A 25,306-nucleotide genomic window follows, 5' to 3' on the forward strand; every position below is an offset into this window, starting at 1 on the left:
CTCTCCAGTGCCATTGTACTGGACAAAGCATGTAACAGAGAATGAAAGAATGAAGGTATGCATGATCCCTAGCACAAAGAGTTTTGTCAAATGGAAAGAGCCAAATTATCCATTTAATCTGTCCATTTGTTCTTGTCTGGGCTTCTTCTACAGACTATCTGCTCCTCTTTTTAGAGGTTGCAATGGGTGGCTCATGCATTTTCAAATATTTTTCCTTTTGTTCCTCTTCTATCTTTGCAGAGAACTCACTTCATGGCTCTATCACCATCTTTACAGTATGCTGGGAATGTTGGTTAAATTGCTCCAAGTAATTCTTGGAAGGCCCATTTTCTGTAATTACCAGGGGCTAATTTATTTCCTATAAATGTGACTTGGTATAGGCCCATGCTGCCTCAGTACCCCAGTACTTCCACCTCTGTGAAAGACACTTTGGAATCTAGACCTATGTTTTTGATCTCTAGGATAATCCCACATCAGACATGATCATTACGGATTAGAAGCTAAATTAATGAGCAGTAAGTGCAAGTTAGTTTATTTGTTAACATCACAGCTGTATATGTATATTTATTAGCCATGGAGGTGGACTGATCATACAGTCCCTTTTCAGCCATGACCCAGACTTGTGGATCAAAGAAGTTTTTCTACATAGATTTATAGCATAGACCATTAATAGCCATGATACAACAAACAATGTTTGAACAGCATTCCTACTCAAAGTAACAGATTAAGTTGGAGCAATGTACGATGGAGAGTGTCTACAACATTTCATATCATAAACTCTTGTCTATAAATTTCAAGTCATATTATCAAGTTTGCTACAATGAAATGCAGTCTACAATATTTCCTAATGAGAGCTCTTACCTATACATTTTAAATGTCAGTAAGTTTGATGCATACTTAACACATGCATATTGTATATCTATATCTATATCTATAAATATGTAGCTATATAGATCGATCGATCTATCTATATATAAATATATATATATTTATCTATGTGAAAGACAAGTTGTCAAATGACAACCTATTGAACCCAAAAAGAAGCCAGCACAGTTGATCGAAAATCAGCTGGTTGAACACACTGGCTTTGTAGGTGCGAGACTGCAGTACAGTGAAGGATGAAAGAGTTTGCCCTTTCCCCACTGAAGTATTATTTGGAGTTGGTATCTTCGGGGGTGCAGGGGGAGTTTTGATGTTTTTTCAGTAGAGTGCATTTCGAGCATTTGTGCTTGATAAGTTGTGTTTTGATATGCTGCTTTTTCGAAAAAGCAACATACATCCATATAGATAGACTGAGCTAGCTCCAGATATAAATATCTTGGTCTATATATAGAGATATCTATAGATATGCTTTGGAAAATGCTCTGCATATTTAGGGGTATAGAGTGAAACAGAACTAATTGAGCATGACTTCATTTTAATTATCAATTACCCCTATAGAAGTTACATCCATTAGGGTTAATAAGTACTTTTTCACTCTTGCTGTTAATGCCAGCCACAGGCATACCTCTCAGTTGTACAGATTTTCACAGAATGTTGGTGGACCCCAGCAATAAACAGTCTATACAATAGAAGGAGGAAACTAGTTTAGAAAAAAAGCAAATCCCAAGAAGGAAAGACATCCCTGATCAGTATCAGTAAGAAACTAAGGTCCCTCTTGAAATCATCCAAGGCTAACTTCGAAAAAAAAAATAGCCAAGGATTCAAAAGATAACCACAAAGCCTTCTTTAGCTATGTTAAAAATGTAAGTGGCAACTCACAGACATGCACTGAACTAGTGCAAAACAGCACAAAATATACTGAACCTACTGATATTGCCAACATCCTGGCAGATAGATTCAGTGCAAACTTCACGCCTCCCTCACCTCCAAAAGGGCCTACAACAATACCGGAAAAGTGTAGTGTCCCAAAAATCACAGAAGCACAGGTGAAAACAGCCCTTTCAAAAGCCAAAAACACAGCGTCAATGGGACCAGATGGTGTCCCAGGCTGTGTCTTGCCTGAACTACAGAACAAACTAACCCCCACCTAAACACGCTGTTCAACCTCAGCCTCTCCACAGGCTACATGCCCATTGAATGGCGCACAGCAGTTATTCCTCTCCACAAAGGAGGGGCCACAACTGACCCTGGTAACTATCACCCCATAAGCCTGACTAGCCTGGTCTGCAAGGCTATGGAGCACATCATCATGGAACTCATTAACATAGGTTCATAGATTGGTACTAGGCTATCGGCCCTAGGGCCTATACAAGCCTAGACATAACAATTCCCTGGCTATTTCTTCCTACACTATTTACTTCCCTGGACTCCTGTCTAGCAGGGCGACTGATGTGATCCCTGGGGTGAATTTCCTTTCTCCCATCCAATCATCAAGGTTCCTTTTGTAGAGGGCCAAAGAGGCGCTTTGCTTAACATGTATGGGCAGTCTATTCCAGAGTCTGGGGAGTCTCTGGGTCAGGATCCTATCCCTCCAGCATGTTTTGTTTATTGTGATGACAACATTTAGATCCCTGGAGCATGTGGCGCTGAGGGATTGAGATTTCTTTAAGTGTAGCATGTCCAACAGCTCTGGGTTTGACATGGCCTTGTATGTTAAGCAGAGATCGCCTCGGAATAGATGATATGTGACAGAGTATAGCTGGAGGTTTTTAAGGCAGTCGGCATAGGGCATCTGTTTTAGGCCTGTGATTCTTTTAGTGAGGTATTTCTGCGGCCTTTCCAGTTGTTGCAGATGTCTTGAGAGGTACATACCAAATAGGGCATTGTATTCTATAATGGGTCTAATGAGGGATGAGTACAGTGGGACAATGACCTCCTTTCTTCTGGATGAAAAGCCCTTAGTGATGAGGTGTGCCACATAGAAGGATTTCCTGACCGTTGTGGCGATGTGGTTACTGAAGGTGAGACCACTGACCATCTGTGTCCCTAAGTCTCTTATCACACTTTCAGTGTTTAGTATACTGCCACCTCTGTGATAATTCACGGATACATGTTTTTTCCCAAAGGGGATAACTATACATTTCTTGGCATTGAGCTTGAGGCCATGGCCCTGGCACCAAGCACCTGTTTTTGTAAGGCCCTTTTGTAGAGTATCGACATAATTTGGAGATTCAATAATGGCTCCCAGTTTGCAGTCATCTGCGAACTTTGTTAGCCAGAGTCCCTTAGTGTTGGCCTGTACTTCACAGAAGTAGATGCCAAACAAGAGAGGTCCCAGGACTGAACCCTGAGGTACACCACTTGTCACTTGTCTGGAGCTGGATTTGGAGTCAGCTACTTTTACAGTGTGGGCTCTGTCAGTAAGCCAGCTGGTAACCCATCGAGTGGCGTAGGGATTAATGCCCAGCTTAGTAAGTTTATCTATGATTCCAGAGTGGGGGATGGTGTCAAAGGCCTTGGCGAGGTCCAGATAGGCTGTGTGGACTGCCTTACCCTCATCCACGGCTCTGGAGACTGATTCGAAGAAGTTGATAAGGTTCAGGAGACAAGATCGGCCCTTCATGAACCCAAACTGGGTGGTTTTCAGTGTCTTAAGGTTGCCAATGTCTTTGTTTATAAGTCCCATGCTAATACGTTCCATGGTCTTGCAGATCAGGCTCATCAGACTGATGGGGCAGTAGTTCCCGGGATCCAATGTGGATCCCCCCTTGTGGAGTGGGATAACTGTAGCTGTGCGCCACTCAGTGGGCATGAAGCCTGAGGTGAGGGTATGATTAAACATGACACTTAGGTGAGGTGCCAGTTCATTTTGTAGTTCATGTAGTACACAGCCGGGGTTTCATCTGGTCCCATGGATGCTGTATTCTTAGCTTTGGAGAGTTCTTTTTTCCTGTGTGGTCATTATTACGAATTTGGCAGTCTTCCAGTATTGAGAAGGGCCATTTAGAGGGTGAGAGGGGGTGAAGTTGGCACTGAATCGATCTGCCAGGATATTGGCAATATTCTTGGGATCAGTATATTTAAAGCCATTCTGTTGTAGCTCAGAGCAGATCTGAGCATTGCCATTTAGATTCTTGACATAGTTATAAAATGCCTTGTGGTTGTCTTTGGAATCTTTGGCAATTTTATTTTTGTAACTAGCTTTGGAGGATTTTATGAGGGATCTCAGCTTCTTACTGAGGCTGGTAAGGGAATTTTTTGCATCCTGGGGTTTTCCTCTTTTCTGCAACAGTTTGTTTTCTTTTGTTGTAAAGTTTATTTATGGCAGGGGACCACCAGATCGGCTTCCTTTTTTTGGAGGAGAGCATCTTGGTTCTATTTGGGATGGCACAATTCATGCATGAGTGGATGAGCTTGTACAGTGCCTTAGTGTAGGACTCAGCAGTCAAACTTTCAGTTCCCATCTGCATGGGTGTCATGAAGTTTGTAACTTCTGACTTGAGTGGCATGAAGTTGACCTTGGAGGAGTTTTTTATGGAGGTTTCCTTACTGGGGGGTGGGGGTGGGATGTGGATGTTAAGGGTGATTATCTTATGGTCTGACCTGACCAACGAGGGGGGTGACCGTAGGTGTGGAGCATCGATTTCCCATGTTGGTAATGACCAGGTCTAGGATATTGGAGCCCCTGGTGGGACTATGGATTAGTTGATCCAGGGCATTGGAATTTATGAATTCCAAGAACCGTTGGGCAAAGGTGTTGGTGCATGAGTAGTTTTCCCAGTTAATGGCAGGGTAGTTGAAATCACCCAGTATTACGGTGTTTGGTTGTATATTAATATTTTCCAGTATGTTTAGAAAGATGTAGTGAGAATCTTGGGGCATGATGGGGGATCTGTAGCAAGCTACAGTTTGGATTGCAGTCTTACCTAGTGTTAGTTGCACCTGGAGAATTTCAGACGCATTGTGTTGGGCAACTAACCTGGTGGTGTGAATATCCTTGGTGAATATTGACACTCCTCCACCTTTAGTGTTTCGATCCTGGTTTGGTAGCTGAAAACTGTGGTAAGAGTTGTAGCCTGGTATTGCAGGGGTGCTCTCTGGAGCCTTGAACCAGGTCTCAGTTACTGCACAGATATTGATGTTCTCCATTTTTAGGAGTGCCTCGAGAGAGAGAGTCCATTTTGAGGTTTAGACTTCTAGCATTGAGTAGCATTACCTTCAGATTTTGCATGCTTGTACCTGTTATGGTAGTGGTTTTGTCCTTTGGACTTTGCCTAAAAAAGGCACTATAGGGGTGGCAAGAGCCTTAGCCAGTAACCTGAATCTCAGGGGCAACAGGTGCAGACAATCTCTGGCAAAGCATCGTGATCTGTCGATCATGTTGTCTCAGGCAGACAGATACTGGATCCCCTTTGAATGACACCAGAAGCTTAGCCAATTGTTGAAGTCAATCATTTTGTCCTTATATTGTGGTATCATTCTGGGTGAAGGCAGGATGCTACTCAGGGCTAGGGTCATACCTGCCTGGGTCACATGATCTGAGAGCTCTTCCATGTCTCTTTTCCTGTAGCCCAGGGAGGTACGTCTCAAGTCATTTACTCCAACATGGACAATGACAGAGTCATATTTGTACTTGTTGTGGAGTGACTTGAGTGCATGAGTTATGTGGCGGATCCTGGCACCCGACAGGCAGCTCACTGTAATTTTCTCCATGTTCAGCCTGGGGAGTGGGACATCAGTGTGCCTGACTATAGAGTCACCTATAACTAAAGTATTAGATGCGTTGTCTTGCCTTAGGGGCTGTTGCTGGGTGGCACACTGGTGTTGTGAGCTATGTGACACTTTGGTTGTGATTGGTGTTTGTTTACATTTCAGCTTTGGAGATCCTCATTGCTTGGGCAGGTTACAGTTAAGGGCCTCTGCATATGTGGATTTAGTGTTGCTATGCATGGGTGTTGGTGGTGTGAGTTTAGAAGGGCTTTGTGTTGCTTGAGGTGTAGTGCGGGTGTTAACCTTCTCCTCTTGACTGTCTAGCACAATCTTGGGTGTAGAGAGTGTTGCTTCCAGTTTGGCTATGTAAGTGCATCTCTCACAGGTTGTAGTGTTGGGTGGTAGGAGGAGAGGGTTGTCTGTGTACATGAGGCAATTGCTGAATTGCCCCAGTATGCCCAGATTCACCAGGTGGACAGGAGAAATCAAAGGAAGCTGACCGTTGGACATGCCTGGTTTGGTGCTTTTTTTTTTTTTAAAGTACAGGAGCTGTTTTCCCTTACCTTAGCAAGGTATTTTGCAATTATAGCTGTTTAGTGCCTATGATTAATTTCTCCTTATTAATAAGGAGAGTTGAGTGTCTGTATCAGTTTAAGGCTTCCTAGTGCTTTCCAGCAGGTATTAGAGCAAGTGCTAGTCACAGTGATGCTTAAAGGTAAGATGAAAAAAATGGTTTATCCTAAACATTGCAGTGTGCACTACAGAAGTTAGATGTGAAAGTAGGTAACTTAAGTTTTACCTGTCTAAAAAGTTAAGTCTTAGTGGATAGCCACTATTTTTAAAACAGCAAGATAGATTGATAGGGGGTGATCACTTTTGTATTCCTATACTATGGAATACAGTAGAATGGCCAATACATTTAAATAGCTGAAGGGGAGTGATTTCACAAAATGATAATTTTATGCTTACTCACACAAGCCAGTGACAACAGAAAGGAAATGAGATATATGATCAAATTAACATAAGAGGCAGGCAGCTCGAAAGACAGTGGTATTTAAGAACACGACAGTGACAGGGTGGGGGGGGGTGGAGAAAAATGTCTGCCTGACTCACAAGAAACAAAGCTGTGGTGTCTTTTGAAGTTTTAATATGCAGTTAAAAGCTCACTAGAGCGCGTGGCTCACAGTTCGGCTTTGTTATGGGCAGATCATGCCTACTAAACCTGGTTGATTTGTTTGAGACAGTCACCAAGGCCATAAACGAGGGAAAGGTGGTTCACACAGCCTACCTTGACCTCGCCAAGGCTTTCAACACCATTCCCCACTTGGGTATTGCAGAAAAACTCACCAGCCTGAACATAAACCCCTATGTTACGAGATGGGTTGCCAACTGGCTTACAGACAGAACTCATACGGTAAGAATAGCGGGCTCCAGGTCCAACTCTAAACCAGTCACAAGTGGTGTCCTACAAGGCTCAGTCTTGGGACCCCTACTGTTCGGCATATACTTCTCAGAAGTACAGGCAAACACAGGAGGACTATGGCTAACCAAGTTCGCCGATGACTGCAAACTGGGAGCCATAATTGACTCTCCGGCTGACACGGACATCCTCCAAAAGGGCCTTACTGAGATGGACACCTGGTGTCAAAGTCATGGCCTCAAGTTAAATGCAAAAAATGCATAGTCATCCCCTTTGGGAAAAACAAAACACACATGAATTACCACATAGGTGGCAGCCCCCTTAATACAGAAGAGGTAATAAGAGATCTGGGGACCCAGGTAGATAGTAATCTCTCCTTTGACAATCATATCGCCAAAGTAGTTAGGAAATCCTTCTATGTGGCCCATCTAATTCTGAAAGGGTTTGCATCTAGAAATAAAGAGGTTATAGTGTCCCTCTACTCGTCACTCATTAGACCCATCATAGAGTACAATACCCCATTTGGGATGTACCTCACAAGACACTTCCAACAGCTGGAAAGACCACAAAAGTACCTCACCAAGAAGATTACTGACCTCAAACATATGTCCTATGCAGCCCGACTGAAAAACCTCCAGCTGTACTCAGTGGCATATCGCTTACTCAGAGGTGATCTCTGCCTGACTTACAAAGCCATGTCCAACTCAGAATTGATGGACATGCTCCACCTAAAGAAATCCAAGTCACTGCGAGCCATGTGCTCTAGTGAGCTAAACCTTGCCACAACAATAAATAGAACATGCTGGAGGGATAGATTCCTGTCACAGAGACTCCCCATGCTTTGGAACAAAATTCCAAATTACATCAGGCAGAGCCCCTCACTAACACTCTTCAAGAGAAACCTTGACAAGTGGCTGGGTAACAGAAAATACAACCCTGGGATCACTTCATTGGCTCTGCTTGACAGCAGATCAGTTAATTAATAAATGGGGTGGCGAAAGCCGACACTCTGGCTAGGCTTATAAATGCCCTCAGGCATTTAGCCTAGTACCTACCTATGAACCGAAGACATGCTGTATGTAACCCGGGAAACCTCCAAATTGTCTTTAGGTGCACATGTGCCATGCGTGAGTTAGTGTAAATGTCTGCAAGTGTCCTGTGACAGAAACATATTTTATCCAGGATTAGTTTATGTGTTTTGCTCCCACTGTGTGTCAACATAGGTACTGGCTCTCCAGTGCCATTGTACTGGACAAAGCATGTAACAGAGAATGAAAGAATGAAGGTATGCATGATCCCTAGCACAAAGAGTTTTGTCAAATGGAAAGAGCCAAATTATCCATTTAATCTGTCCATTTGTTCTTGTCTGGGCTTCTTCTACAGACTATCTGCTCCTCTTTTTAGAGGTTGCAATGGGTGGCTCATGCATTTTCAAATATTTTTCCTTTTGTTCCTCTTCTATCTTTGCAGAGAACTCACTTCATGGCTCTATCACCATCTTTACAGTATGCTGGGAATGTTGGTTAAATTGCTCCAAGTAATTCTTGGAAGGCCCATTTTCTGTAATTACCAGGGGCTAATTTATTTCCTATAAATGTGACTTGGTATAGGCCCATGCTGCCTCAGTACCCCAGTACTTCCACCTCTGTGAAAGACACTTTGGAATCTAGACCTATGTTTTTGATCTCTAGGATAATCCCACATCAGACATGATCATTACGGATTAGAAGCTAAATTAATGAGCAGTAAGTGCAAGTTAGTTTATTTGTTAACATCACAGCTGTATATGTATATTTATTAGCCATGGAGGTGGACTGATCATACAGTCCCTTTTCAGCCATGACCCAGACTTGTGGATCAAAGAAGTTTTTCTACATAGATTTATAGCATAGACCATTAATAGCCATGATACAACAAACAATGTTTGAACAGCATTCCTACTCAAAGTAACAGATTAAGTTGGAGCAATGTACGATGGAGAGTGTCTACAACATTTCATATCATAAACTCTTGTCTATAAATTTCAAGTCATATTATCAAGTTTGCTACAATGAAATGCAGTCTACAATATTTCCTAATGAGAGCTCTTACCTATACATTTTAAATGTCAGTAAGTTTGATGCATACTTAACACATGCATATTGTATATCTATATCTATATCTATAAATATGTAGCTATATAGATCGATCTATCTATATATGAATATATATATATTTATCTATGTGACAAGTTGTCAAATGACAACCTATTGAACCCAAAAAGAAGCCAGCACAGTTGATCGAAAATCAGCTGGTTGAACACACTGGCTTTGTAGGTGCGAGACTGCAGTACAGTGAAGGATGAAAGAGTTTGCCCTTTCCCCACTGAAGTATTATTTGGAGTTGGTATCTTCGGGGGGTGCAGGGGGAGTTTTGATGTTTTTTCAGTAGAGTGCATTTCGAGCATTTGTGCTTGATAAGTTGTGTTTTGATATGCTGCTTTTTCGAAAAAGCAACATACATCCATATAGATAGACTGAGCTAGCTCCAGATATAAATATCTTGGTCTATATATAGAGATATCTATAGATATGCTTTGGAAAATGCTCTGCATATTTAGGGGTATAGAGTTAAACAGAACTAATTGAGCATGACTTCATTTTAATTATCAATTACCCCTATAGAAGTTACATCCATTAGGGTTAATAAGTACTTTTTCACTCTTGCTGTTAATGCCAGCCACAGGCATACCTCTCAGTTGTACAGATTTTCACAGAATGTCCAGATTTTTGGCCTGTTCCTCTTTTTTTCCTGGCAAATCACTGGGATGATCTCAGGATTGAAGTCACTAAATAATGACATACATTTGAGTTTCAGACTTCAAATCCTTCAGAATGTTAAAATGAACCCTGTTACTCTCTAGCAACTTCATTTTAGTTCATAAGAGTAATATTTAAAATATGTCCTTATTTGTTCCCCCATTTTGTCGAGCTTTGTCCAGATTTTTGGCATTAAGAGGTTGAGAGGTATGGCCACAGGCTTTCGAACTTCATTCAGAAATTAATTCCATGAGGTGGGCACAATCTTTGAAAGGGCTCTTTCACCTATTGTGAGGCCAAATCATGGTCTCCCTAAAATTATTCCCTTATTAACCTTTCCTCTGAGGTCATATGGCTGATCCTTAATTTGCAGCTTGCTTCTTAAATATGGGCACAATCCTGCTTTAAAACTTTAAACAGGTTCATAGGTTGGTACTAGGCTATCGGCCCTAGGGCCTATACAAGCTTAGCCATAACAATTCCCTGGCTATTTCTTCCCACAATATTTACTTCCCTGGACCACTGTCTAGCAGGGTCACTGACGTAATCCCCAGCATGAATTTCCTATCTCCCATCCAATCGTCAAGATTCATTTTGAAGATGGCCAAAGAGGTGATCTGCTTGACATGTATGGGCAGTCTATTCCAGAGTCTGGGGAGTCTGGGTCAGGAACCTATCCCTCCAGCATGTTTTGTTCATTGTGATGAGAAGGTTTAGATCCATGGAGTATGTGGCTCTAAGGGATTGGGATTTCTTTAAGTGTAGCGTGTCCAACAGCTCTGGGTTTGACATGGCCTTGTATGTTAAGCAGAGATTGCCTCCGAGTAGATGATATGCGATAGAGTATAGCTGGAGTATTTTTAGATGGTCAGTATAGGGATCTGCTTTAGGCCTGTGATTCTTTTAGTGAGGTATTTCTGTGGCCTTTCCAATTGTTGCAGATGTCTTGAGAGGTACATACCAAACGGGGCTCTGTATTCTATAATGAGCCTAATGAGGGATGAGTACAGTGGGACAATGATGTCCATTTTTCTGGATGAAAAGCCCTTAGTGATGAGGTGTGCTACATAGAAGGATTTCCTGACTGTTGTGGTGATGTGGTTATCGAAGGTGAGACCACTGTCCAACTGTGTCCCTAAGTCTCTTATCACACTTTTGATGTTTAGTGTACTGCCACCTATGTGTTATTCATGGGTACATGTTTTTTCCCAAAGGGTCTAACTATAGATTTCTTGGCGTTGAGCTTGAGCCCATGGCTCTGGCACCAAGCATCTGTTTCTGTAAGGCCCTTTTGTAGAATAAGTGATTGAGTATATTGTGGAGTAATGTGGCCCTATCTTAAACTTCAAGCCAACTAAAATTTTCAACTAAATTGCAGCAATTTGTACTTGGATCTGCCAAAAAGGCAAAATGAAAAATGTTATTTTCTGCAGTTTGTAAAATATGAAATATTGTTCTAGACTAAAGGACACCTGCTAGAGCACTATTATCAAGTTTAGGAATAAGTACATTTTATGCTAAACTGAACACATTATGAGATGGGAATAATATTTTCTTGGTTATTGTATCTGCATAACAAATTAGAGACAAAGTGGGATCCGGCATCAGGCTTAAGTATCTCTCTGGTTGAACTGTTGGGATAGCATTACTGTGTGTGTGTGTGTGTGTGTGTGTGTGTGTGTGTGTGTGTGTGTGTGTGTGTGTGAGGGTCTTTAACTATTGATGGTTTTGACTCAGTAAGCTTTTGTGCAGTGGCGAATAACATTAGTCCTGACTTCAATTAATTTATAATCTGTTGCTACATGTCCAGTTGAATAGTTCATTAAAATTTAATCTTTTCTGTAGCTGCTTTAAAATCAGTTACTGACTTGTCAATTTCAATAAAAGGATATTATCTGCACACAGTTGTGTTAAGTGAGGGTAAATCAAGTGTAATGTCGTTAACCACAAATGAGATGAATAGAGACCTAATAATGAACCTTGGGGAGCCCCAAAGTTAAAGCTTCCAAGGTCTAACTATACTGACTCTGTAGATACTTGAACAGTCCTGGAAGTCAGGTAGTTTTTAAGCCACGTTACATTATTAGTTCCAAAATTAAGTTTACACAGTTTTTTCACTAATATATTAACAGCAACTTCTTAAAAGGTCCTGGTCATATCCCAAAAATACTGTGTACAGCTAGCTGTTCATGTTATTTTAAACTGAGTTTGTTACCGTATGGAGAAACTATATTGATTGTTACTTAATAGGCAACATTCAGGTATGTGATTAAATTGTAAGTTTCTTGAATATTTTAGTGACTGGGAAGAGGTTTGCTATGCCCTGTAGTCTTTTGGACTGGTTGTTGATTATAGTTTAGGCAGTGATATTAATAATGCATGCTTAAAGTCAGTAGGGACAATTCCTGTTGTTGGGGAGAGAATGCGAATGAAGTTAAGTAGTCTGGCAAAATCCTGGGAAGTTATTATAATAAAGACTGAGTTAACTTTGTTAAAGTTTGCCCCAGAGGTTTTGTTTAAATTGTTTATATTTGTTTTGTCTCTTTGATGGGTATCTGTCTAATATAAAAAAGCAGGACAGTAGTCTGCAAAGGGATAGTAAACCTGTGGTGAAGTTGTCTGGTAATTGGTTTGGTTGCCAGTTGTTGTTACTTTTAGACTTTTGATGGTGTTATTGATTTTGCTATTCTTGGGTGCTTTAGAGTCTGTAATCTGGCCTGTTAAGTGTTTGATTGCCTTCCAGAAGAGTTGGGGGCTATGCACTAGTAATTGTTGTTTGTTTCTTAGGAAGGTGAATTTTATTGAATAAGTCAATATTCTTTATTCTTTAATAAGTTATAAGTATCACTAATGCAACTGTTTAGATTCATTTTTTACTCTCTCACAGCTTTATGAGATTCCTGAGTCTGTTTGCAAGAAAAGATAAATTTGTCCCCTGAATCTTCCCTGAGTTTGAAGAAAGACAGCTAAAAATTCATTGTTCATTGCTGTCCATATTCAAGGGCAACTTAGATCAACAAATGAGAAACAGAAAATTTACCCTGAGACTGCCCCTGTACTACTAATAGATGAAGGCAGCTGCTAAATGTTTTATTCCATGCATGGGTCTCCTCAAATTATTTATGGTATGATCCCAGTTATTCCCATTAGGAATAATATATAATTATTGACCACAGAATGGGTAAGGCCAATCTATAATCAAATGGGATAGGTTATTTCAAGCACAAAAAGTGATTTGGCTAGGCTTAAAATGTCCCGCAAGGACAGCTAACCTAGTACTTACTGATGTAGTTGTGAGAAGAGACATAAAAGGCTGACTGCTCCATTTGGATATGTCTAAGAATATAAAAGTGTAGATCTACAAATAAGGTGGGACGAAGGGGGTGGCCATTAGCACATGCAGTGAGAGGGTACGAGTAAGAAGATGTAGGTGATAGTGTGACTTCTTAAATGAATACATTTAGAAATTTAGTGTGCTAGTTACTGTATCAATGAGGTTTTGCTGCTACAGTTACTGAAACACTGAAGTACTACTTCTTCTTCTTCTAAATGCACTTATTTAAGAAGCTGCAATATCATCCACAACAGGGATGATGTTAGGCTGTTCTGCCTGACCTGCTGACTGTCCTCCTCACTACCACCTTACTTTCACCTCTCATGGGAGGGGGTTGTGAGACTGCAACTGGGGAACATATGGCAGGAGGGCTCTCACTCTAGGGAGGCAATGGGTCAAACATTTGGCTTAATTGGGTACACTGGCTCAAAGGCAGGGAATGAATGGGTTGTAGGACTCTCACCCTGTGGAGGCATGGCATATCTTAGAATGTGGGGAGATTTCTGACCTCACCCTGGGGGACCCAATTCTAGTTTCTCAGGAGAAACAAGTGGGGCAACTGATTGAAGGCAGAGGAGCCATTAGAGTGGTCAAGTGGATACTAAAGCATTAAAAAATAAAAGAAGAATGACTGGACTGTGGTGTTCAGTGGGAAAACTGCAGATGGAATGTGGAAAGTTTTGAAAGAGAAATTGAGTGCAAAAAAATCAAAAAATGTTTAACATCAGGATCTAGGCATACAAAACATCAGGGGGATATATTTCCATAAGAACAAGATATCTGATTAAGGTGAGAGACAAAAAATATAAGAAATGGAAGAGACTTCGAACTACAACTTTAAAAACTGAAATAACCATGCCGGACAAAAAGATTAAGCATAGTGTGAGACAAGATCAAGAAAAATTTGAAGAAAATTTGTATAAAGATATTGAGCATAATAGGAAACCTTTTTATAGATACATAGGATGTGGAAGGAGTAAAGACACACAAAGTGATAAACTGTGTGCAGATGTTAACATTTATTCTCTGACACAACAGATTATAGATATATTTACAAAATCTTATGCAAAACAGTTTGGCTCCACAAAAGGGGTGATAAGTTGTCCGAGTGACATCCAGGTAACTCCAGATACTGGAATCAAATTAGATTATATTGAAAAAGAACTACGCAAACTGGATCCAAACAAAGCACAGGGAGGAAACGGAATTAGTAACAATGACCTGAGAACACTTCAGCAAGAACTTACAGTACCATTATATCTATTATTCACTAGATCATATAAATATGGGGAGATTCCTCAAGACTGGAGACATGCGCTTATTAAGCCTGTCTTTAAGGGACAGGTGAGTAGGACTAACCCAGAGTCATATAGACCCTTAAATCTACTTTCATGTTGTGGAAAAATAATGGAGAAGGTAGCATTGGATAAGCGATTGTCAGAACTGGATGGGTTGGAACATGAAACCATATATCAGCATGTAAATGTTGAAAACTGATCTATTACCACCTGTAGCATGATGTTCTATAACAATATAATAACAGCTATGAATGAAAAATTGTGCTGTGATATAATTTATATTAACTTCAGTATTTGACAGGGTCATACACAAACACTGATCAATAAATTAGTACAACTAGGTATTAATGTACTCTTAATAAGATGGGTAGCTGCATGGCTTACAAATAGGACATGGCAAGTATCATACAGCAACTGGACAGGTGAAATCCTTGGTTAAAGTCAGGGTGTCCCACAGGGCTCTGTCCTAAACCCTTACTTCTTTAGGTTGTATCTTTCAGACCTAACTTTTCATCTGAGGTGTTCTATAGTCTATATGCAGACGACCTGAAATTGGCTAAATTGATTACATGTGTTACTGATAAGGCATGTCTGCAAAATAACTTAACTAAATTGACCATTTGGGCACAGGAGAATAATATGCTGATAAATACATGAAAAACTAAGCATATGAGATTTGGGAGACATAAACTTGAAAGGTGAATATTTAATACAGCACACAGTGATTGAAACTGTAGACTCATTTAGGGACCTGGATATATGGGTAGATTCAGCTATGAGTTTTTCTAATCATATCAACCACTTGGTTAATGATAGTTATAGAACTATAGGTTGTATAAAAATATTTATAAAGTCTAGGAAACAAAAAATAATGAATTCATCATTTGTTAGTTGCATTAGACCCAAACTTGAGTATGGAATAACAATACGTAAACCCTATAAGAAAACAAGCAAGAGTAAACTGGAAAGAGCACAGCGGAGATATACCAAGGGCATCCATGGATGTGAAAATGTAAGTTATGATGAAAGACTAAAATATCTGAACTTATACAGTGTCTCTTACAGATATCTAAGAGGAGATCTTATTCAGATATATAGGGTATTTAAAGACAACTACCCCTGGGAATGTTTGGGGTTATCAAAAAGTAGTAGAGAATCATCTGATAACCAATGCAGAAGATTCTATAGGAATGAGAAGTGTATTAATTGGTTCTCTGACAGAGTAGCCGATGCACGGATCAGACTACCGAATTACATTAAAGCAAGTACTAGTTTAGATTATTTCTAAGAACAGCCTGGACACTTATTATGGAAACAAGTGTTTTGGTATATTGGCAAGCTAGAAGGGCATTAATGCCCGTGCTTGAAATATTTGTATGCATGTATGTATGTATGTAATGAGGGCCTATCTTGATTTGCTGTACAGAAGAATGGTGATATTTTTTATCCTGACCTTTAGAATAGAGCCCAGTGCTAATATGTATAATATGATAGTGCACAGGCTAAACATATCACATGGCCACAAACATTATCTTCCAGGACAGGCTAAATGAAAGTCCTAGCTGTGTAAATGAAATAGGCACTGCTGATCCTAGTAGCAGATCTTAATACCGGTGTTGAATTAACCCTTTAAAAAGGAACTGTCACACTACTGCCTTCTTATGTTTCATTAAATACTTTCAAGACCACAACCAAATTTTGAGAGTTTAATTACAGGATTAGATAGCTGTTCCTAGTACATTACAATGCTCATAAACTATTTCCAAGTAACTATATCTGACTGTAATGTGATATTCACAATATACAGTTTATAGCTGAACTGGTAGTGTCAAACAAAGCCCTATGACTTAGAACAAAAAAATAAATGCATCTTTTCTTTATACTCTTTGTTATGTCTCATTATTACAAAACATAATGCCTCATTTTTACATTAGGTTGGCAGTACAACACAGAGGTTGAAACCATTATGCTGTAAATAAGTTAACATCCATAAAACATGAGTTACATTCCAACAAGTACCAGCTGCTTTCTGAGTAACTCAGAGCAACTTACTTGACCATACACACTACTCTCAGGTCATTCTGAAAACAAATATTTCTGACTACTGAAATATATCTGACTAACAAATGCATAAGTGAATGAACAACTAAATAAATAATTAAGTGGATGATAATCTGCAAATGACATCAAAGGCCGTATTGGGAAGGAAAAGCACACTATGAAAACTAGTGATAGTCTTTTCCTCAACCTTTTCACCATGTAAATTAAATATATAGCTTTTCATAGACAAACCCCCACTACCCAGTAAAGTATTACCCATTTTTCTTGATCCTGACAAACAGGCAGACTGCAACTGAAAAAATCAAGCAGATGGGAGGGAAAATGGTGAACGTTTCTAGTGCAGCCCATGACCATTACCCCATCAGTATTGCTTTGTGTCCCAACATCCTATACAGGTTAAGAAATATTTAAACTGCACACAGCTTTGGACAACTGTATGAACTGAATGGGATGGAATTTCTTATTAAAAAAAATTTGCATGCATCCCAGCCATTACTGGATCATGGCGAAATGGGGCCCTAGGCAGTGTAATGGATCAGGACCCCCACAGTCATTCCAGTGTCACATTACTTGGCTATTTCTCTCATTACCACAAACATTGTGCAAACCTGTAAGTGTGCATACTATTATCTTCTTTACTTCTACAGTGATTACAGACATTTAGAATTAAATGTAAAACTTTTATTTCAAACTGTATAGCACAAACACCGATAGCTTTTTGTTAAACAAAACAATATCGCTTCACAATGAAAACAGACTTGGCATGAGCAACAGTAAACTTCTCTGCCCTTGAAACTCACATTCATTGAAACTTTACTGAAACCTTCATTCAAAGAAAATGCATATGGTCAGTGACAGATTAAGTTTACCTTTGGGCTGTTTTCAAACGTAAGCCCCATTGCTCACATGCATTATTCTTTGATTCACCTTCATGACTGTATTAAATGATATTCCTTGTATAAGACACCACCACTTGTTACAGAGTATTTTAAATTTGTAGTTTTGAACATTTTTCCAGTCAGCAATGAAACAAAATGTATGAACCAATAATGGCAAAACTACCCATTTCAGAACATTTCAACCATAAAAGGCTACTCAAATTTCTATCATTAGAATCCACCTATATCAGTGAATATGCACAGTCTATGGAGAAGTAAATGTCATCTGAACAATTCCACATTGAACAGATATGTAACTAATGAAGAGGTTGCTGCTGGCAAACAACTTTACATTTCAGTGTTTCATCTACAAATTCAGTGCCAACTGCCCTTGAAGAATAAATTGCTTATGTTACATTAAAAATTTGTAAGCTAGTGATATTGCAATTGGGGACGACTGGCAAGCCCGTATGATAACACGAGACGATGATTTTTTTGAAGAATGTAAATTATTGGAGGGCATGTTTAGCCACAGGGGATACCCTAATGACTTTCTTAACGACATTTTTGAAGAAGTCAAGACTAAGAGGGAACATGGAGTGATAAACCCATTATTGAATGGGGCTAATAACATTAATAGGGACACTCTAGTTAATCAACTTACCTCGGATTCACAATTGAATACTAGTGAAGGTCTAATTGAACAGATTTTTTTGAATGTAGATGAACAGAGTTCCTTCACTAAAAATTCAAGTATAATGTTTATTATGACATTTAATCTTGAAAGTAAGATAATAAGGGATATTTTGTACAAAAATTGGACCATTTTATTATATGACAAGAAATGTTCTGCACAGTTTGCTGCGTTCCCTAAAATAATTTATAGGAAGGGTAAAAATCTTAAAACATTATTAGGGAATAGGACTAATAATACAATAGAAAAATCAAAGGGGACATTTACTTGTGGAAGTTGTAAATATTGTAAATACATAAAAATTGGTAGTAGTCATATGATTAACAACAAAATATATAATCTTAACCACAAATTAAATTGTAATTCAAGAATGGTAGTATATGGAGCATTGTGCATGAATTGCCCATGTTTCTATATAGGGAAAACAGAGAGGAGAATGCGTGACAGGATTTATGAGCATACTAGTGCTATTTCTAAGTTAAAGATAGAAAATGCTTTAGCCAAGCATATACTCTCTTATCCCAGCCATTCCTTTAAATTTGTAGGTTTGGACCAAATATAACCTGACAATAGAAGAGGTCCTTCAAATTTACTTCTTGAAGAGCATGAATTGTCCTGGCAAATTAGGACCAATGCCTTTCTAGAGCCAGGGCTAAACGACCACTGTAATATTTCATGCCTTCTGAAACTTAGAAGCTTGAAAAGATGATTATACTTCAAGTATTGTTTATATATTTTACATATTTACCAAAATGGTTCCTACTGTTAGTCTATTATATAGTTAATTTTAATTTTAATGTTTGTTAAAATTTTATGAACATTATATTCCATTTCTTTTTCACCTAGAGTCCTCATTGGGTTTTCCTTTTGCTTTGAATGTAGCTTTTTAGGGCTATATTTATTGGTTGTGTAACTTTTGTATTTTAGAATTAGTAAATTTATTGAATTCACATGTATTAATGAAAGTTTGACTAATTTAGGGTTTCAGTTAGGTTTATTTGTTAGCTACTAGTTAATAATTTAAGAGTTTAAAATTTATGTATTATATACTATATTTTTTAGAAAAACACAATTTATATAAATGGGATAGTATATATTTATTTATATGTCATTTATATGTGTTCTTACCCTTTTAAATAGTTAAATAACTTTTTAATTAGATAATTGGTTCATTAGTTGGTTAATGGAGGATATAAATGCTGAGAGTTGTATATAGGAATTTGTCTGAAGAAGTCATTCTAAGAAGAACGACGAAAAGCGCTTAATAAACCAGTGTGGATCTGTTTTCCTTGCCTGAGTTTTTGTTCATTGGTGGTCTTTGGTCGTATTCTACTGTGGTCTAGTTTGTGAACTCATGTTCATTTGCTTGCTGTTAGAAATCTTAACATTATATCATCAGGCCTTGTTTCGTCAGTATAACATGATGGAGGATTAGGGCATGGAGCTGTATAAAACATCTATATCCTATAAACTTAGGTTGATTCCTAGCAAGTTCACCTACTGCATTATTTAACAGACTAAAGCTCCTAGGTAGTTCCTGGAAACAATACCTTATGTAAACTTATCCAGTTAATGAAAAACAGCATGCCTGAACAAGCACGTATTTTGAAGTCATTGTTATTGATCACAGTGGTGCAGCAGTTAGTGTTGTCACCTCACAGCAAGAAGTTCTCTGGTTCTATTCCTGGCTGGAGCGCCTTCTGTGCAGAGTCTGCATGTCCTGCCTGTGGTGGAGTGAGTTTTAAAGACATACAGGTAGGTATATGTGTGTGTCTGTGTGTGTGTGTGTGTGTGTGTGTGTGTGTGTGTGTGTGTGTGTGTGTGTGTGTGTGTGTGTGTGTGTGTACCTTCAGTGAAGGTTGGACACCGGGCTGGCAACTTGACACTGTAAAAACTCCACTGCCAGTCCATCTGCAGACCGGTGATCCGGTGTGGTGACCCCTAACCGGGAAAAGCTGAAAGATATTCCTTGGCTTGTTATTAATGCATTTACTCAATGAGTGTACCAAAATGACTAGAGTTCTCTTCTCTTTGACATACAAAGTAATATCTATGTAACATCTAATTTTCTGAAATGTTTTCTATGGACTGGGTATTTTAATGGCATCTGTCTTTGTAATCTTTACTTATAAACAAACACAAATGACAAACGGAAGAACACAGTATCCTTTTGCATCCCCACAGTGGTATAGCAATGCTCTAGGTGTCTTCTCTATGAGTTAATGGCACATTACAAACACATAGCTGTACCTGTACTCTGGAAAGAGTTTCAGCTCCTGGGGTGTCAGGTATCTAAATCCAAGCACAATGTCTCTCCAAGATGGATCCTGCAAATAAAAACATGCTATGTGTTTTCACTTTAAATGCAAGAGGCACTCAGTAAACACAATCATAATATTCCAGATTCAGTAACTCATTAATAGCTCATCTCATTAATTAAACAAGCTGATGAATGGTGTCAGAAAGACAACTATCAATGATGCTGCAGTTACTGACAAAGAGCACATACAGTGACCAGTCAGCCAGGCATGCTGAAAGCAATAATTAATTTCAACTAATTAATTAACTACTTCTGAGGCTCACAAACAGAAGTCATCACAGGATCATAGTTATAACACAAGTTCCTTTTGAATAACTTTTCAGAGAGTTTTTCACAATATTCAAGGAAAGACACTGCTTACATTAGGACTTCTGTAAACAGTCATATTATTGGTCTGATGGCCCACACCAGTGTCTTGTTGAAGCAAACCCTAGCTGATAATGTTGCATTCAGTTCAGAGACAGTAGAGATTGCTGTAAGATGAGACCCCGAAAGATGGCAGTTCAATTAGTTCTTGCTTTCTTTTGCTTATCAGTGGATGTCACTGGCTGTATCAAGTCATGAAGCAGAGCTAACTTTGCCTTAAAGGATACTTTCCTTAGGCTTTGTGACTGGACTTCAAGCTCTCCCTGTGGTAAAACAGACTCTGTTTGTAATACAGTTGTCTGAAGTGGAATGCATAATAAGATCTCCCAACACTTAGTATATAAGCAGCAGTGCATAATCAAGCATGTATCATAGTGGAATAGTGCATTTAAGAAGTTTGATTATTTTAATGTAACACCCCATACTGGAATAGATCATTGTTTTTCTCATTTTTATGTTTCTCAGCCACTGGGGATGCACAAGCCAGTGCATTTCTTTGAGCCGGTCTCAAGCGTGGATAAATGGGGAGGGTTGCGTCTGGAAGGGCATCCGGCGTAAAATTTTGCCAAATCATACATGCAGAAAACAGTACAGAAATACATACCGGATCAGTCGAGGCCCGGGTTAACAACGACCGCCACCAGTACTGTTGGCCAACAGGTTGCTGGTGGAAATTGGGCTACTGTTGGCCGAAAGAGGAGAAGAGGGGGAAGGCATGCCCAAAGGCAGGTAAAAGATAGGACTGTGATAGTGAGGGTCAGAACTTTGAATGTTGGCAGTATGACTGGTATAGGGAGAGAGCTAGCTGATATGATGGACTGAAGGAATGTTGGTATATTGTGTGTGCAAGAGACCAGATGGAAGGGGAGCAAGGCTAGGTGTAATGGAGGCGGTTTCAAATTGTTTTATCATGGTGTGGATGGGAGGAGAAATGGCATAGGCATTATCCTGAAGGAACAGTATGCTAAGAGTGTTTTGGAGGTGAAAAGAGTGTCGGATAGAGTGATGTTTATGAAGCTGGAAATTGATGGTGTAATGATGAATGTTGTTAGTGCATATCCTCCACAAGTTGGGTGTGCGATGGATGAGAAAGAAAAATTTTGGAGTAAGCTGGATGAAGTGGTGATGACTGTACCCAAGGGTGAGAGACTGGTGATTGGAGCAGATTTCAATGGGCATGTTGGTGAAGGGAACAGAGGGGCTGAGGAAGTGATGGGTAGGTATGGTGTTAAGCAAAGGAATGCAGAAGGTCAGATGGTAGTGGATTTTGTGAAAAGGATGGACATGGCTGTGATGAATACGTATTTTAACAAGAGGGAGGAGCATAGGGTAACATACAAGAGTTGAGGAAGATGCACACAGGTGGATTACATCTTATGTAGAAGGGCCAGTCTGAAGGAGATTGGTGACTGTAAAGTGGTGGCAGGGGAAAGTGTATTTAGGCAGCATAGGATGGTGGTTTGTAGGATGACATTGGTGATCAAGAAGAGGAGGATGAGTGTGAGGGCATCACCCAGGATCAAATGGTGGAAACTGAAAAAAGGTAATTGTGAGGTGATGTTCAGGGAAGAGTTAAGACAGGCACTGGGTGGCAGTGATGAGTTACCGAATAGCTGGGTAACTACAGCAGAGCTTGTAAGAGAGATGGCTAGAAAGGTGCTTGGTGTGACATCTGCAAAGTGGAAGGAGGACAAGGAGACCTGGTGGTGGAATGAAGAAGTACAGGAGAGTATACAGAGAAAGAGGTTGGGATTGTCAAAGAGATGAAGAAAGTAGACAAAGAGTATAAGGAGATGAGGTGCATGGCAAAGAGAGAGGTGGCAAAGGCTAAGGATAAGGCATATGAAGAGTTGGATAAGGCATATGAAGAGTTGTATAAAAGGTTGGACACTAAGGAGGGAAAAAAGGACCTGTACCGATTGGCTAGACAGAGGGACCGAGCTAGTAAAGCTGTGCAGCAGGTAAGGGTGATAAAGGATAATGAGGGAAACGTACTCACAAGCGAGGAGAGTGTGTTGAGCAGATGGAAAGAGTACTTTGAGGGGTTGATGAATGAAGAGAATGAGAGGGAGAGAAAGTTGGATGATGTGCAGATAGTGAATCATGAAGTGCAGTGGATTAGCAAGGAGGAAGTAAGGATAGCTATGAAGAGGATGAAGAACGGAAAGGCTGTTGGTCCAGATGACATACCTGTGGAAGGTGTTTAGGTGAAATGGCAGTGGAGTTTTTAACTAGATTGTTTAATGAAATATTGGAAAGTGAGAGGATGCCTGAGGAATGGAGAAAAAGTGTTTTGGCACCGATTTTTAAGAATAAGGGTGATGTGCAGAGCTGTAGTAACTACAGAGGGATTAAACTGATCAGTCACAGCATGAAGTTATGGGAAAGAGTAGTGGAAGCTAGGTTAAGAAGGGAGGTGATGATTAGTGATCAGCAGTATGGTTTCATGCCAGGAAAGAGCACTACAGATGTGATGTTTGCTCTGAGAGTGTTGATGGAGAAGTACAGAGAAGGTCAGAAGGAGTTGCATTGTGTCTTTGTGGATTTAGAGAAAGCATATGACAGAGTGCCTAGAGAGGAGTTGTGGTATTGTATGAGGACGTCGGGAGTGTCAGAGAATTATGTAAGAGTGGTATAGGATATGTACGAGGGTAGTGTGACAGTGGTGAGGTCTGTGGTGGGAGTGACGGATGCGTTTAAGGTGGAGGTGGGATTACATCAAGGATCAGCTCTGAGCCCTTTCTTATTTGCAATGGTGATGGACAGGTTGACAGACGAGATCAGACAGGAGTCCCAGTGGACTATGATATTTGCAGATGACATTGTGATCTGTAGTGAGAGTAGGGAACAGGTGGAGGAGACCCTGGAGAGGTGGAAATATGCTCTAGAGAGAAGAGGAATGAAGATCAGCAAGACTAAAACAGAATATATGTGTGTGAATGAGAGGGAGCATAGAGGAATGGTGAGGATGCAGGGAGTAGAGGTGGCGAAGGTGGATGAGTTTAAGTACTTGGGATCAACAGTTCAGAGTAATGGTGAGTGTGGAAGAGAGGTGAAGAAGAGAGTACAGGCAGGATGGTGTGGGTGGAGAAGAGTGTCAGGAGTGATTTGTGACAGACGAGTGACAGTAAGAGTGAAAGGGAAGGTCTACAAGAGGGTAGTGAGACCAGCTATGTTATATGGGTTGGAGACAGTGGCATTGACAAAAAGGCAGGAGTCAGAGCTTGACGTGGCAGAGTTGAAGATGTTAAGATTTGCACTGGGTGTGACGAGGATGGACAGGATTAGGAATAAGTATATTAGAGGCTCAGCCCAGGTTGGAAGGTTTGGAGACAAAGCCAGAGAGGATGCAGAGTTTATTGGGAAAAAGATGCTAAGGATGAAGCTGCCAGGTAACAGGAAAAGAGGGAGGCCTAAGATAAGGTTTATGGATGTGGTGAGAGAAGGACATGCAGGTGGTTGGTGTGACAGAGCAAGATGCAGAGGACAGGAAGAAATGGAAACAGTTGATCTGCTGTGGTGACCCCTAATGGGAGCAGCCGAAAGAAGAAGAAGAAGAAGATGTACAACTTATAATGAATAGATATAAAAAACATAAAATATGTCTGCAGTGTCAGTGGTACAAAACGTAGTAAACGTGCCTTTTATGCTGAAAGGGCAGAAAGCTATGGGGTTCTAATGGCTTGCACTACAACAAATCATAAGGGGATGCTGCACTCTTGAGTGCATTTTCCTTTGGATGAGACATTAAACCAAGGTTCCATCTGTTTCAGCTGGTAGTAGCTAGGGTGGATGTAAAAGATCCTTTGGCACCTATTAAAAAGAACAGGGAAGTTTGCTGATGCCCTGATCAAACTTCCCTAGTAGTATAAATACCATCTTGGAATCTCCCTTGAAAAGAGGCTACTAGTGTACTGTCACTAACCAGATTAACAAAGGTTAAATAAATAAATAATATTGCCTCACAGCAAGAGGTTCTCTGGTTTGATTCTCGGCTGGTGTGCCTTCTGTGTGGAGTCTGCATGTCCTCTCTGTGGTCGCATGGGTTTTCTCCGGGTGGTCCGGTATCCTCCCACACCCCAAAGACATGCTGTAGGTGGATTGGACACTCTAAATTGGCCCTAGGTGTGAGTACATGCCTGTGTGTGCCTTCTGTGGAAGGTTGGGCGCTGGGCTGGCAACTCGACACCGTAAAACTCCACTGCCAATCATAAGCGGATAGGTGATTCGCCGTGGTGACCTCCTAACCGGGAAAAGCCAAACGAAGAAGAAGAAAAATAAATAAATATGTGCCTTTTTCTGAGCATTGCTTTCAGCTTAGCTCAGAATGCTTATATCTGTTCTTGTGTAGGTATCTGGTTAGTTATGCAGAACATAAAAGTACAAAAGTATAATGCATATACTGTTAGAACATACATAGTTAGCCTGCAGTCAGAATCAATCCCCACTATACTGTTTTAAATGGAAATACATTCAGTCTTTTAAAATCAGTCAGATGAGTATCTTAGCACTGATTAGGGGATGTCACATTTCACCATTACGTAT

General features: G+C 40.0%; 1 protein-coding gene across 4 annotated transcripts in view; it reads right to left on the bottom strand.

Moving 5' to 3' along the window:
- The window catches only part of DAO (D-amino acid oxidase), a 297,399-nt gene that overhangs the window by 116,237 nt on the left and 155,856 nt on the right, over nt 1–25,306 (bottom strand). For all 4 annotated transcript variants that reach the window (XM_044068397.1, XM_044068398.1, XM_044068396.1 and 1 more), the window contains one exon: nt 20,326–20,402. In XM_044068397.1, the coding sequence (XP_043924332.1) occupies nt 20,326–20,402 (77 nt within the window). The remainder of the gene's footprint in view (nt 1–20,325; nt 20,403–25,306) is intronic.

This window comes from Protopterus annectens, chromosome 4.part0, assembly GCF_019279795.1.
Source record: "Protopterus annectens isolate FY-2018-M chromosome 4.part0, PAN1.0, whole genome shotgun sequence".
In the NCBI taxonomy this organism is placed as follows: Eukaryota; Metazoa; Chordata; order Ceratodontiformes; family Protopteridae; genus Protopterus; species Protopterus annectens.